The sequence below is a fragment of the Urocitellus parryii genome, chromosome 9, assembly GCF_045843805.1.
Source record: "Urocitellus parryii isolate mUroPar1 chromosome 9, mUroPar1.hap1, whole genome shotgun sequence".
NCBI lineage: Eukaryota > Metazoa > Chordata > Mammalia > Rodentia > Sciuridae > Urocitellus > Urocitellus parryii.
This window is the reverse complement of record NC_135539.1, coordinates 7947149-7961652: the sequence shown is the minus strand read 5'-3', so window position 1 is coordinate 7961652 and position 14504 is coordinate 7947149. Positions and strand designations below refer to the sequence as shown.

Here is a 14504-nt window from a genome sequence, read left to right as displayed (position 1 = left end):
GGCTGGGTGTGGTGGCACATGCCAGTAATCCCAGCAAGTTGGGAGGCTGAGGCAGAAGGATCATGAGTTTGAGGCCAACCTCAGCAACTAAGTGAGGCCCTAAAAATCTTAGTGAGACCCTGTCTCAAAAAGGGCTTGGGATGTGGCTCAGTGGATAAGTACCCTAAGTTCAATCTCATGTACAAAAAAGAAAAACCTCCTGAGGTCAGTCTATGGGGACAGAGATCCCCAAGCAGTCTGGATGCTCAGGACTGAACCTGGTCAGATGCCCCTCATCCCAGGACATTGGCATTACCTGGACATGGTCTCGCCTGGGTCACCCCCTCGGTTTCCTTCCAGGGACGAGGTAGTGATATATGGCAGCTGGTTGCTGTGATGATGCCATTACCCTCCTACAACCTGAAGTCTCTCTCTGGACATGCAGGTGACCTGCCCCTTGCCATTCCACTACAGCTCAAACAGCCTCACTGTGAGATGTGAGCAGCTCCCAAGCCCCTTGTAGCTGCAGGGCTCCTGAAGCTTTCTGCCCTCCAGCTGAGGAAAGAACTGCAGTAACCAGCAGGGATCCAGCTGCAGGGAAGGCCAGGTCCATTGTGCTGAGATGGCAGAGGGTGGGAGGTGCTGTCCCCCCACCTGGAGGGGGAGCAACTGGGAAAGGGGAGGTGGTGTCCATGTGCCTCTTGGAGATCAGGAGCTGGAAACAAGAACAGCAAGCATTGTGAGGCCTTTGATGGCCCAAGCCAAGCTGGGCAGGACCAGCCCTACCAGCAGCAGTGGGATTCGGGCAAGTTGGCTGGAGTCAGAGTCTCTCAACTCCACTTTGGGGTGGCTTCAGCCAGGAGGAGGCCTGGAATGTGGGGTGGGGAGCCATCTCAGTCTGGCCCCTGGGGAAGCCTAGGCCAGCAGTAGGTTCACTGGGTGATTGCAACTCTGTGTAGGTGGGAGGGGCAGCCTTGCTGGGCAGGGTCTTCATCATGGCCCCATCTGGGCTGGTGGAGACTGGGCACAAATGCCCAGAACCCCCTCCCCCCACTGCATGGCTGGAGGGGGCTAGGCCAGGAGCCATCTGCATTAGCCCATCCCAGTGGCCTTGTGGTCTCTGTGCCTCCTGCTGGCCCAGGGCCCTGCTGCCAGTGAAGCACTGTCTGTGCAGCACACTGCAGAGGCAGGATGTCCTCTAGAGAGGCCTACTCGAGAACTCAAAATAGCATGAAATTTAATTTTCCGCCTATTTGACAAGGCTTGGACCAGGCCCAATGAGCAGCAGAGATAAGGGTCCTCGGGTCCAGGGTGTGGGCCAGCTGGGCTTGCAGCAAACACTCCACGGTCCCCTGGCAGGATGCGTGCAGGTGAGGCTGGTCTTCGGACGCTCCCCCTGCGGGGCCCTGGTTGCCGGGCGCTAAAGCAAACGGGCTCTATTTGCCCAGTCTGCGATGACAATGCTGTCGCCAAATATTTGCCAGCCTCAGGCGGCTGCAGAGCCCAGCTATAAATGCTTGCATCCAGGTGGAGGTGGGCCTGCCGAGCAAGAGGTGCAGCAGAGGCCAGGTAGGACCCAGGGCCTGGTGGTGAGTGGGGAGGGCCATGGCTCTGTGGGGCTTCCTCCCAGGTCCTCTGTGGGACTGCTCTCCCTGTGGGAAGGTGTCTTGTCTTGCTCTCCGTGAGCAGTCATCCCCAGAGGCCTGGACATCCCGACAGCACCTTGAGCAAGTGAGGTCACACAGTGGCTTTCAGGTGGGGGAGACTGTGTACAGCTACCTCTGCTTCCCCAGGGGAGGGACAAGTGTCTAAGTCATCCTGACCCTGAGGAGTGCATGTCCAAGGGCCTTGGCTACCCACACCCAGGCCCCCACAGAGACAGGTGTTGTTTCCCGATGAGCTGGGTCCTGGGCTTCTGGGCCTTCAGCTCTGCCTTCTTCCTCCCTCTCACTGGGGTGCACCCACTTGGCTTTCCCGTGCAGATGCAGACAAGGTTCCTAGACCCCACTTTTCCCAGATTCTTCCACATCATCCTCCCAGCAGGAGGTGCCTAGGTCATATCCACCTAGGTATCCTTACCTCATCAGAAGTCAACCAGAACCTGGGTCTGAGGCTGCCACTGGATGCAACGGGCTGGGCTGGACCCTCATGCCCACCCCCACCCCCCCATGGCAACTGCAAGGACCCTAGGAAGGGTTTGGGAGGCCATAGCAACCCAGGGAGGGACTCTGGAAGCCCTGGGCAAGGCTGACCCCCTGGGACTTCTCTCCCTCTGCTTTCCCTGGTCCAGGAGTGGCCATGATTTTAGTGATTGTAGGGGCTTAATCCCACCCCCACATCCTCCCTGCACCCAAAACTTCCCTACCTATAAGATGGGATCTAACTGCTTCTGCTAATGGCCCACCGCACTCCTGGGCCCACCCTCTACAGTTTCTGCCAACCTCACCCCTGCTGAGCTGGGCCAGGGAAGCTGGGAGCTGTGGGAGGGAAGAGCCGGGGAGCCCTCTCTGGGTTGCACATGTGGCTCTGAGCTCTGACTGCTCACCTGCCCGCTATCTCCCTCTCCAGTCACTGCCTGCAGTCACAGAGGCCCCAGGAGTTCCAGTGACTTCAGGACATGGCTGCTGGCGTGATCCGGCCTCTCTGTGGCTTCCGGCTGCCCCTGCAGTCCCACCAGCCCTTCCTGAGCTCAGACCCAGAGCCCCTTGAAACTTCAGAGGAGGAGGAGGAAGAAGAGGAAGATGAGGACAATGAGGATAGGGAGGGCGAGGAGCTAGAGGGCAAGGGGTCCCCTCAGAACTCAGGGGTGGCTCCCCAAGGTCCCAACAGTCCAGAGACTCCGCTGCGGCTGCTGCGCTTCTCAGAGCTCATCAGTGGTGACATCCAGCGGTACTTTGGTCCTAAGGACAAGGGGCAGGACCCGGATGCCTGTGATGTCTATGAGGATAGCCACTTGGCCAGCCACTCAGCCCGAGAGCTGTACTATGCTGACCTGGTGTGCCTGGCTCAGGGCGGGGCCCCAGAGGACGAGGAGGCCACTGAGCCTGAGGTCCACTTGTCCAGGGGATCTGAGGGGCAGGCACACAGGTCAGGCTTCAGCAAGGATGGGACACTGCCACTGGGACCCCTGGCTGAGCTCTTTGACTATGGGCTGCGGCAGTTCCTGGGGCCCAGGGCATCAGCCGGCCACAGACTGAGGCTGGAGCGGAAATACAGCCACATCACCCCCATGACCCAGAGGAAGCTGCCCCCATCCTTCTGGAAGGAGCCGGCGCCCAGTCCCCTGGGCCTTCTCCACCCTGGCACACCAGACTTCAGTGACCTGCTGGCCAGCTGGTCATCTGAGGCCAGCCCTGAGCTGCAGGGTGGGGGTGCTCAGGCATTGGAGGGGACACAACTGACTGAAGCCTAGAGACTGGGTCAAGGCTGTGCTGGGGGCAGCAAAGGCCGCCCTTCCTAGGGTTCCCAGACTCTTCCTCGTGCTCCCTGAATTCCTTCCTTCCAGATAGCCGTGACCTGGCTGCCCACCTCAGGCAAGGCCTTTCCAGGCCCCAAAGGAGGTTCTGGTCTTGTCCTGCAGCCTATGGCTGCTACTGCCAGGGGTCACCAGGACTGGCAAGGGTGCAAGACTAGTGAGTGTGTCCAGGCTGAGCCAGCCCCTGGCCTCAGCCTCCAGAAGCACCCCACTCTGCACAGGGGCCCCCAGGGCTCTGCCCACAGGAGGAAGAACCTGGGCAGGAGCTTTGGCTCCCTGAGGTCATGGGCTAGGGGTGTTTGCCTACACACGTACCCCTCTAGGGGAGGCCCCATCGCTGCCAGGCCATCCCTTATGACTCAGGTCAGTGGCAAGGGCCAGCCCACCCGCAGCCCCACAGGGCCAGTGCTGATTGTCCCTGGTACAGCCCCTGGTGTAGCATAGGCAGGCAGCAGGGCCAGGACACAGATGAGCCTGGGTTTTCTTAAGAGGCAGAAAGAGGCGCCTGACTTGAGTAAACATGGGTGTTTATTCCCTGGATGAGTGCTGAGAAGTGGCTTCCTCCGGCAGCACTCTGGATGACAGGTCAGCTGGCAGGGCTGGGCCCAGCCTGAGGTGGTCAGCCACAAGCCTGCAGTCCCAGTGTCTTCATTCCTGCTGGGGGGGTTCGCGTAGGTCCTGGCAGCAGTAGGCCTAGGTGCCTCTGGACAGGCCAAGACCCTTTCTCCTGGGGATGTGGGGCTCCTGAGTTGCGGGGGAGAGATTGGGCAGGACAGGAAGGACCCTAGGGATTGGGGAATTTGGTCTCCTGGACTTGGTCCTTCCCACTGCCCAACCTGTGTGTCAGTCACACAGGCCCTTGGGGAGGATTTCACTGGCAGGTATCAGGGAGTAATGGCCCCATGTTGTACAAGAGCTAGCACATTTATTTCTGGGAAAGGGACAAGGACGTGTGCTGGGGTGCAGGCTACTGGTAGGATGTCTTCAAGACTACGCCTTGCCTCTGCCGGACCACCAGGTTCATGAGGACGGTCTTCCACTGCAGCCACCTGCCCAGGGACCCGGATCATGGCCTGCACCTCTCACCACCTTCCCTCCCTGTGGGGACCTCCCTGTCCTACCCCAGACCTGGAACCTGAGGGGCTGCCGCCAAGCTCCCTGCTGCCCACCTCACAGTCTGATACACGCCCCAGCAGTTCACGGAGACCAGCTCTCCAGGAGCCACGTCCTTGATGAAGAACCGCTGCCTCACCAGGGACATGAGAACCCGCCTGCTGCCCAGTGTCAATGGCCAAGGGCCCTCCTCACTCCAGAGGCGCAGCACACTCTCCCGCAGGGTTGCAATCTCCTCTGTGCGCTGCAGGACACAGGGGCCCCTGGTGTTACCCAGGAGCCACGGGGGGGGGGGGGGAGCAGAACAACGGAGGATCACACAACGTGGGAAAAGACGACAGGGGTGGGGGCAGCCCAGGCCAGAGGCCCTCATCTTCAGGAAAAGGCTGCTGGGTGCCAGCTGGGCTGCTGGGCAGACTGCAGGGCTAGAGGGAGCAGGGCCAGGCTTGCCCCAGCCCTGGGATCCCCCAGCCCCTCTCACCAGCTTGGTCTCTGTGTTGAACTTAAGGTTCTGGATGGTCTTGTGGGCCTGCATGCTGCTCTCCAGTTTTATCATTTGCTTCTGAAACTAAACATAGCCCCTGTCACGGGCAAGACACAGGTGGCCTTCTGGTGTCCAGCCAGCCCCAGGGCCCAACCTGGAATCCCTGAGCACTGGGAGCTCTGGCAAGTGTCCAGGCATGGTGGTCTCCCTGGGCCCAAGGTACCGTGGCCAGCTGTCCCTGGATCTCAGCGATCTTCCTCCCAGGGCTCTCCTCCTTGAGCAGCTGCATAGAGGACAACAGGGTAGCCAGCTCCTGCCTCATGGCACCAACTTCGAACTCTCTGTGGGCACCGAGGGCAGCTATGGAATCCAGGTGAGACAGATAGGTGCCTCCCCTAGCTGCCATAGGTCAAAGGGAGCCCAAGAGGACTTGGCCTTGCCCCCTTCCAGTGCAGAAAGTAGGGATTCCCAGTGGGTGGCAGTGGGGAAGCTGCACCAGAGGAGAGGTGAGCCCAGAGTAGGACTGGCCAGGCCAGGGAGGGGACGGGGCTGCCATGGGCACCTGGCAGAGCTTCTGCCCATTTCTCAGGGGCACCCTCACCTGACCCTGCCCTCGGCTGAGATCTTCAGGTCTGTGTCGCTCTTGTGGAAGATACACTTGTCTGAGACGCCTTCTATCTGAAATGGAGGCCGCGGACAACCTGGGGGGTGACCCCGAGCACAGCCAGCTTGGGGAGCCCCAGGCTGTCCAAGCCCAGCAAGGAAGGCAGGAGAGGGGAGGGGTGGGAGAAGCCCTCCAGCTCCCTAGGCTGGCAGAGCCTGGACAGCTAGGCCCACCTGTCGCGGGAGGCCGTCCACCTTCTCCTGCACCTCCCGCAGGTGAGTTGAGACTGTCTTCTGCCACCGGGCCAGGTCTTCCAGGGACTTCCTCTCCACACCCTCCCACTCAGTCTTCACCTGAGATTCAGACACAGAGAAGGCTGGGTCCCAGATAAGAGTTCAGGCAGGCAGAAGGACAAGGCTATGAGCCAGGACATGGAGAGGCCCAGGAGGCTGGGAAGAGGCTCCTGAAGGCCATATGCCCACATCCACCTCTGACTCTGAGCAGTCTGTGCCCAGGCCTGCTGCAGCCACCTAGGGGGACAGCCATGCCCAGAGCCCAGTCAAGTGGGCTGCCAGGCTCAGCACAGATGCACCCTGAGAAGAAGGGCACAGATCTTCTACCACCAAGAGCCGACAGGGACAGGGACGAAGAGCAGGCCTGTCACCTGCAGGAGAGGGCCTGTCATGAGCTGTTCTGACCAGTGTGTGCCCAGAGGGGCGGCAGGGATGACCTGGGGGTTCCAGCCCCAAGATCAAAGGGTGGACCCTCATGGTCATGGCTGTATGATTCCCAAAGGCCAAAAATAACAACAGCCCACACATCCCTCAACAGGCATGTGTGCAAACAAAAGGTGGCCTGCTCACACCGGGGGATGTCACCCTGCCAGGAGGATACACTGTGAGGGCCTGGCCAATGAGCAGCCAGAAACAGCAGCCACATGTGTGTGACTTCACTGACATCAAAGGTCCTGTGGGCAAGGCCACAAGCACAGAGATGGATCTGAGAGGCCAGGGGCTGAGGTGTTGGGGAGACTTGATGGTTGGTCTGGGGTTTCCATTTGTGGTGATGAAAAGTTCTGGAATCAACAGGGCTCCCAGCTCTGAAGGAACTGGAACCCACTGAGTCGCACACCTGAGGGGATGGCCCGGCCTACAGGTTATAGCTCAGTGATGATGCAGGAGAAGAAGGGAAATGAACGCCAGGGCCATGGGTGGCTACCACCTTTGTTCATCCCACCCCTAGGGACAGCCTCAGGTCTCAGCAGTGGAGCTGGACTGGTCAGACCTCTGCCCTCAGGGCTCAGGCCTTCCAGAATGTGCCTTACTGCCCTTTGGTGCTTACCTCAGATAGTTTCAGGCCCAATGTCTGTTCCTGAAGGTCCAGCCTCCAGCTCACAGCCAGACAGTGGTCACTCAGGTCCTTCAACTGCCTGGCCAGCTGGGCCACTGACCCCTCTAGGACCTGACTCTTCTCTTGGAGCTGCAGGGGACAGGAGGAGGTCAGGGAGGCCTCAGCTGAGTGACCATGGTCATGTGCAGGATGTGTGCTGCCCCTCTCCCTGGGCACCCCTCACCAGCTCCAGAGCACCCTGCATCTCCTGCCGGGTCAGCTCGCCAGCCAGCTGCACGGCCTCCAGGTTCTCTTGCACGAAGGAGGCCAGTTCCCCAGCCTGGCTCTCCTCCAGGCACACCTTGGTATCCCTGTGGGTTGACAACACTGACATTGTTTCTCAGCTGACGCTGGCCTGCCCCTCAGCATCAGGCCAGGGAAGAGGACACGGCTGCTAGCTCGCTCTGGAATCTCCCAGGAGAGCCCATGGATCAGAGGACAGAATGTTCCCATGGGTGCCACCAAGAGAGTTAGGTTTAGAGAAGGGGAGGTGGATGACTTCTGGGTGGCCTGCCTGGACAGGCAGCTCCCCGTGGCCAGAGGACACCCACCGGGCCTTCTGCTCAGCCAGCAGGATGCGGTTCACTGACACCTGGTTCTGCCGTACGAACTTTGTCAGCTGGACCACGGCCGCGTCCAGGCCCCGACACTGCTCCAGCAGGTGGCCCTCCTCCTCCTGTCCCAGAGGAGGTGGCCCTGAGCTGGTGCTCTCCCAGACTGCCCTGGCCACGCCCACCCACCAGGCCCACCTGGCGCTGAGCCCCCAGGGCCTGCACACGCTCCTCCGTCAGCTCCTGCAGCCTCTGCCAGCGACCCTCCAGCTCCTCCCGCAGGCTGCCCTCGGCCTGCAGCCGTGTATTCTCAGATGCCTTCATTCTCTGCAGGAACACCACCGTCTGCCACGCCCCTGCCTGGCCTGGGTACATGGGCCAGGGTGCCAGGTCTGGCCCAGGATCCTACCTGCTCCAGGGCCAGGAAGCTCTTCTGCAGGAAGCTGCAAAGCTTGGCCTCCCTCTTCAGGAAACGGAGGCTCACCTCCTCGCCTAACTTGGTCACCTGGGCCTGGGGAGAGGCCCAGTGTCACCCTCAGCCTCCCTGCTGGACATCCCATCCCACCCAGCCCCAGGTCACATCCCCCTTGCTGTCCCTGGGACTTGCAGAACTGGATCTACTGTATCCTGAGTGGAAAGAAAGGCAGGGCAGGCAGGGGCTACTATCCCCAGGAGACCAGGCTCAGGGAAGATGAAGGGCCAGATGAAGGGCTGGGGCAGGGCAGTAGGTGCACTTGAGACAACTCCCCCACACATGGGGACAGCCCATTGCAGAGGGCAGGCAGGGCCACAGCACCCCTGCTACACCAAGGGTGTGAAAGTGCAGGAGCGGGAGGGGGATGAAGCCCAGCCCAGTGCGCTCCCCTCCGTCTCACAGGGTCCAGACACCAGGCACCTTCTTCACAGCCACAAAGCTCTTCTACCAGTAGCCCCAGCACTCAGGCCCTGCCCATGGTTGGGTGGGGGCCTCGGGGAAGCCCTCACTCTGGCTAGGCCCCTAGGGGAGGGAGGCACAAGGAGGGTGCCCTAGAGCAAGGTCCACAGACTTTCCCATACAGCCCCACAGTAAATGTTTCAGGCTCACAGGACTTTTGCTGAAACCTTTCAACATTGTGGTTGTGACCTCAAAGTAGCCATTGACAGTACTAAATGTGCTTTACTGGCTTTGTGCTGATAAAACTTTATTTACAAACTAGGCAGTGGGTACAGTGGGTACACCTGAAACCCCAGCAAATCAAGAGGCTGAGGCAAGAGGGTCACTAATTGGAGGCCAGCTTCAGCAACTTAGCAAAACTCTCAGCAACTTAGTGACCCTGTCTAAATGCAAAAAGGGCTAGGGAGATAGCTCCGTGAACCTGGGTTGAATTGCCAATTCAAAAAACAAATGAATGAACAAACAAATAAAATTAGACCATGGGCCATAGTGTGCTGACCCTGGCCCTAAAGTCCCCAGACATTCTGGGGCTCAGAGGAAAAGGCAGGTGCCCCAGGAGGGGCAGCTCCCCTACATCCAGTGTCAGGAGCCCTCAGCCCTCTGCCCTCACCTTGGCACCAGCACATCAGCTTCCCAGCGGCAGTGGGAAGGGGCCACATGGGAGCAGTGGGATGAGCCCTGCCTTGGAGGAGCCTGGGTGTATGGGGCACAGGCTGCAGTCCAGGGATCTGTCTGCAGAGCCAAGGAGCTGGTCAGTCCTGGGGGTCCTGAGTGGGAGGCAGCATGGGGGCCTGGAATTCCTGCTTCACAGAGGAAGGCTCAGGCTGCCAACAGCTGGGAGGGGGCTCTGGCTCCACTGCTCCCCTCCCTGACCCAGGCTGTGGCAGCCAGAAATGTCCACTCCAATGGGCTTTTGTGAGGAGGACCCCAGACTTGCACCACTGGCCACCTGTGGCTGCTGGCATTTGAAAGGCTGCTTACATGGCCTAGGAACCAAGTTGAGTTTTTATAATTGTAACTGATCTCAATGGGCAGGGCCACTGGGGTAAGAGGTCACCATGGGGGACAGTGCAGGATGAGAGGTCCCCCCCCAAGTTCCATCAGCAGGGAGGGAAGAGCCACCTCTGGCCACGGCACAGGCTGAGGATGCTGGGGCCCTCCAGGGGCCCCTGCCAGGGCCGGGCCTCCCTGTGGTACCTGCATCTTGGCCACCTCGTGGTCCACCCTCTGGCTGGCATCCTCTTGGCTCTTGTGCAGTGCACTGCATGCCGCCTCCCGGCCTTGCTCCTCCTGCCTCAGCAAGCTGGTCAGCTTAGTCAGCCTAGGGAAAGCGGGTGCAGGCGCCAGCTGAGCTAGCTAGAGGACTGGACTGGGGAGCCAAAGAGGCTGGTGGAACCATGGGACAGTCTTTCTCAGCTAGGGCAACGTGGGAGTGGAGACAGACCTCAGAGTCCCAGCAAGGGATCCAGGGAGGGAGGGCAGGGCCCCAGCCCCTACGAGGTCCACCGTGGGTCTGTGGTCCCCAGCATCCAGTGGCTCAGCACTGAGGCAGGGGATGCCCTGCTGGTAGTGCTGGGGGCACAGGGTGGGTCCAAGCCAGCCTGGGGAGGTGGCGCCCACCTGAGGTTGGCCTCTTGCTGGGCACCCTTCCGCTGCACGTCCTGCAGGGCCTGCCTCCTCCTGACCTGGGACAAGGCTTCCCGGACCTCCACCAGCCTGGCACACAAGGAGCGCCTCTGCAGGCCCAGAGCAGCTGGGCAGCCTCTGGGACTGGGGATTTGGCCATGGGGCCCTATCATCAGCCCCCCTGCCTTCTCGGGGTCTCAAGCTATCCAGGGGCATTGAGACCTGAGCTTTCTGAGTTGGACCGCATACCGGTACTGCTTACCCTAACAAGACAGCTTACTGGGGAAACAGAATCCTGAGCGAATCCCCATGGGCCCTGGTGCCAGCCACTGCCTGAGCCTCTCCCACCTGCTGAAGCCCATGCCCACAGGAGTGTAGGGTACCTTTTGTCCAGAGCCTGCACCTGATTCTGGTTCTGGGGTCCAGGGAACTGCAAAGCGGAAGGTGTGGGGCTGGGCAGGCTGGAGTGCAGGCCCAGTGGGCGTGCCCTGGAGCCATGGCTTAGGGATGAGCAACAGGGGTGGCACTGGGCTTGGGACTATCCCCTGAGAGAGGGGGAGATTGACTGGGGTGGGGCACTGACGCCTCTGCCATAGCTCACCTCCAGTGCCTCCTTCTCAGGGGCCTGAGCCACCTGCTGCATTTCCTGCCGCAGCTGCCGGAGCTCTGAGGCCTGCAGCTGCATGTGGGCCCGCATCTGCAGCAGCTCCCGCAGCAGGCTCAGGGTGGCGTGCTCACAGCGCTCCTTATGTCCGCGCAGGCACGCCACCTCAGCCTGCAGGTCACCCACCCTGGCCAGGGTTGGAGAAGGTGGTCACCAGGGCAGCCTCCTCGTGGTCCTCCCTGGTTCTCTTGCCCTGTGCCGCAGGGCTCACCACTGCTCCAGCTTCTCCCAGCGCTTGGAGGTGCTTGGCTCCGTGACACAGGCATTGGACGCCAGGTGGCTGGACTCTGAGTTCTCCTGACTCAAGGGCTCAGGGCTGGTCAGGCCTTCGGCCAGGAGGAGCTCCAGGTCCTCCAGCGAGACGGTGCTCCGCTGAGAGTGGGGTGAAACCCCTGACAGGGAGCTGTCAGCTAACTCTGCAAGGAAGTGCTTTGGGAGTGCACCCCCAGACACCAGCTCCTGCTGGAGCCCACAGGCACCCCAACGTTGCTGGCAATACCCACCAGCCACCCGAGCTCAGCCTGTCTACCGTTGCTAGGCACCACCCAAACCAGGTAGGGGCTTGGCTCAGAGAGCTGCAAGAACCTGCCAGAGAACACACAGTACTGGGTAGCAGACACAAGACAGCACCACCCTGACTAGCTCTGGCAGCAGCCACGGGGAGAGCAGAGCTGTCTTGTGTGGTCCTCCCGGTACCTTGCTCCTCCCGCTGCAGACTGCACACCCCGCATCTGGCTCACCTGACATGGCTTCACCAGCTGTCCCCCCTGCAGCTTTGACGCTGGGCCTAGTGTCCCCGTGGCTGCCCAGAGCCGGATGCTAGGCCAGGGCTGATGGGGACTTAGGGTGCGGCAGGGAAGTGGGGCTAGAAGGCTAGGAGGCCTCAGGAAGCGGGAGGGCTGCAACTCGAAAAGCCATCCTTACATCCTGCCTTCTTCCCAGAGGGTCCCACAGGAGGCAGGAGCAGCTGGGCAACAGAGCTATTCTGGAACTTTTCTTTCCTCACCAGAACCCTGTGGGTCATGGACCAACTGCCAGTGGACTTGAGCCCTCACCTGTCCTATCCTGATGGCCTCCAACTGCCAGCTTCTGGAAGGTTCTGAGGGGCACTGGACAGCTTCATCTTGCAAAGGGGCTTATTTCAGGGGCAGCAGGGAGGGAAACCAAGCCAACCAGTCCTGATCACAGCCCAGGCCAGAGACCCAGGGGCAAGCTGCAGGAGGTGCCCACCACTTAGGGCTGCTGGCACCTCTGGCTCTCCCAGCAGCCATGAAGGAGGCCAGGACGACAGGAGTTATGACAATTTGTTTTATTTGACCTAATATTTCCAAAATGTCATTCCAACATGTGACCAACACAAAACAATGTGTACAGAGATTGCACGTGCGTTTTTGGTACGCCTCTGGGGCCTGGCGGTTTCTCACGCCCTGAGGACCAACTCAGATGCAGCCCCTCCAGAGCTCTTCTTGCCTTGTTTCCCAGGCCCACCTGCCAGGGCCTCCTGTGGAGTAAAGGGTCCTGGGCGAGGGACTCCCCAGTATCCTGGCTCGCCCAGGAGTGGGGCTTCCTGGCCTAGAGAGCAGGGGTGGTAGAAATGGCTGGGAGCTGCTTGGAGGAGGAGGGCAGGGCCCCAGTGAGGGCGGATGGCTATCTGCCAGACCTGACCTGTCTGCAGCTCCCCAGGTTGCAGGGTGGGAGGCCATGGTGCTCACAGGAAGGCTTGGTGCCACACACCAGTCACCACCACCTCAGCGCCCAACCCCTGGCCCCACAAGTGCCAGTGGGCTGAACAGGGAGGCTGGCACTGGCTGTCTGGGCAGGGGTCCTTTATTTCTCACACTCAGGACCCATGGAGAGCAGAGGAGGAAGCACAGCCTGGGGCCACATAGGAGGACTCATGTGGCCTTCAAGACATATGCCAGGGACATAGAGATCCCCTTCCGTGTCCCACAGGAGGGGCCCTGCAGCCACAGGGACACCACATCTAGTCATCTGTCTGAAGGTGGCTGCCCAGCTGGTGGGTGGGAAGGTGGGAGCTTCTTGGCTAATTCTCAATGGTCTATCCCAGAGCCACTAAGACAGCCTGGGAGTCCTGAGGCCAGCAGGAGGCTACCTCTAGTGGCATCTGCTGCTGTCAGAAAAGATGTATCAGCCAGTACCAAGGCCCCTGGGTGCTATGGGAAGGCTGACCTCTGGCTGCTGTACACATGTGGGGTGACCCCAGCTCTGGAGTACTTAGGGTGACAGGCAGGACCTGGGAGTCAGGCACTAAGATGATCCACAGCTCCCAAGACCCTGGGACAGAGCCCATCTGCCACGTCCTCTGGACCTGGGGTTGCCCAAGTTGGGTGTAAACCCAGGGGTGCACATGGGGTTCCCTGTTGGAGCTGCCCTGGAGCCACATAGCTCCCAGGCCCTGGCCACTGAGGCTCAGGCTGGGCCTTGCTCAGGCCCAGGGGCCCTGGGCTGTGGGCTCTCAGCAAATGAGACTGAGCTTGTGGCCGGGAGTGGTAGACCAGCTCCTGAGTGGTCAGCCGGAGCTGGTCTCCCACAGGAACCACAGAAGCCACTATAGGCAGGATGCAGCACATCTACCTCATGTGCACGCCAGCCCCTCCCCTCGGTCCCAGGGAAGGTGCTGCTGCACACGTGACCCTGGAGACAGGAAGTGGGGGGTGGACCTGCACAGCAAGGGACTGGCCCAGTCTAGGGAAGCCTGCTCCCAGTGCCACACCCCCAGAGGACAGGGACCCTAGTAGGTGCAAGGGGCTGGGAGTGCCACCGCCCAAGGTGGGGCGCCGGGCCTCAGGTCTGGGCCAGTGAGAGCTCCTCCAGGCCTCCCTTTCCCAGGCGGTACCTGGCCAGATCCTTCCTGGTCACCAGCCCGACGACCTGCAGAAGCAACATCAGGTCACACAGTCCATGGGCCAGTACCCCACCTGTCCCACATGTGGCTGGTGCCAGGGGAGCCTTTAGAGCTTGGACAGACTCTGAGGCTGGCACGTGGCAGAGTAAGGGGTACAGCTGTTGTGCCAGCACTGATGCAGGAACAGGCCAGGCTGGGTCTCACACCCATGTACCTGCATGGGAGCAAGAGCAAGTGCCCGTGACCTGGCCAGCCCATCAGGACACAGACTACCAGACCCACCTGATTGCGGTTGTCCACGACCACCAGGTGCCTCAGGCCCAGAGCTCGGAACAGCTTAAAAACCCGAGGGAGAGATGCATCCTGCAAAGGCACAGCATTCAGTGGGCCCACCCTGGCCGGGATTGCACCCTGACCCAGGAAGGTCTGCCAGTCTACTCTTGTCCATCTGGGCCCAACCCCCAGTATGCTGCCTTGGGGACTCCCCCCAACAGACCCTCCCTGAGTAGCAACAGGGGCCCCCACTCTCCCTGCCTCTGTGTCCATCAGAGGTGGCCACTCCACAATGTCCTAGGAGGCCCTGAGCTCTGGTACCTGGGGCACTGTGTAGGGCGAGGGGTTCATGAACTCCGAGAGGTCCATGGTGCACTCCCGCTCATCCTGGGACACGTGGATGGACTGGATCGGGGGGAAGCGTGGGTAGGCGTCGCGGAAGTCCTTCAGCTTCAGCCGCCGCTGTACCAGGCCCATGTTGGATCTCTCCACAAACACCTGCGGGCAGTGGCCGGTCAGGTACTCGCGTAGGGGCCGCACCCCAGG

The 14504-nt window shown here is 60.8% G+C and overlaps 3 protein-coding genes across 5 annotated transcripts in view; 1 reads left to right on the top strand and 2 right to left on the bottom strand.

The window, feature by feature from the left end:
- The first annotated feature begins 2533 nt into the window (after positions 1 to 2533).
- Percc1 (proline and glutamate rich with coiled coil 1) lies at positions 2534 to 3391 on the top strand. Its single transcript, XM_026385233.2, has one exon. It carries the CDS (start codon positions 2597 to 2599, stop codon positions 3389 to 3391), a length of 795 nt encoding a protein of 264 aa, XP_026241018.1. The 5' UTR covers positions 2534 to 2596.
- Positions 3392 to 4115: 724 nt separating this feature from the next.
- On the bottom strand, positions 4116 to 11566 carry Ccdc154 (coiled-coil domain containing 154). Its single transcript, XM_026385299.2, has 17 exons — positions 11560 to 11566; positions 11031 to 11334; positions 10757 to 10946; positions 10539 to 10585; positions 10150 to 10245; positions 9727 to 9850; positions 8005 to 8106; positions 7794 to 7922; positions 7596 to 7720; positions 7229 to 7355; positions 6997 to 7134; positions 5889 to 6008; positions 5653 to 5729; positions 5275 to 5392; positions 5049 to 5135; positions 4624 to 4811; positions 4116 to 4503 (listed from the first exon to the last, which is right to left on the bottom strand). Exons 1-17 carry the CDS (start codon positions 11564 to 11566, stop codon positions 4422 to 4424), a joined length of 2061 nt encoding a protein of 686 aa, XP_026241084.1. The 3' UTR covers positions 4116 to 4421.
- Clcn7 (chloride voltage-gated channel 7) overlaps positions 11245 to 14504 on the bottom strand; it is a 24249-nt gene continuing 20989 nt past the window's right edge. For all 3 annotated transcript variants that reach the window (XM_026385230.2, XM_026385232.2, XM_026385231.2), the window contains 3 exons: positions 14280 to 14456; positions 13968 to 14048; positions 11245 to 13711 (listed from right to left, as the gene is read on the bottom strand). In XM_026385230.2, the coding sequence (XP_026241015.1) occupies positions 13625 to 13711; positions 13968 to 14048; positions 14280 to 14456 (345 nt within the window). In that variant the 3' untranslated portion in view covers positions 11245 to 13624. The remainder of the gene's footprint in view (positions 13712 to 13967; positions 14049 to 14279; positions 14457 to 14504) is intronic.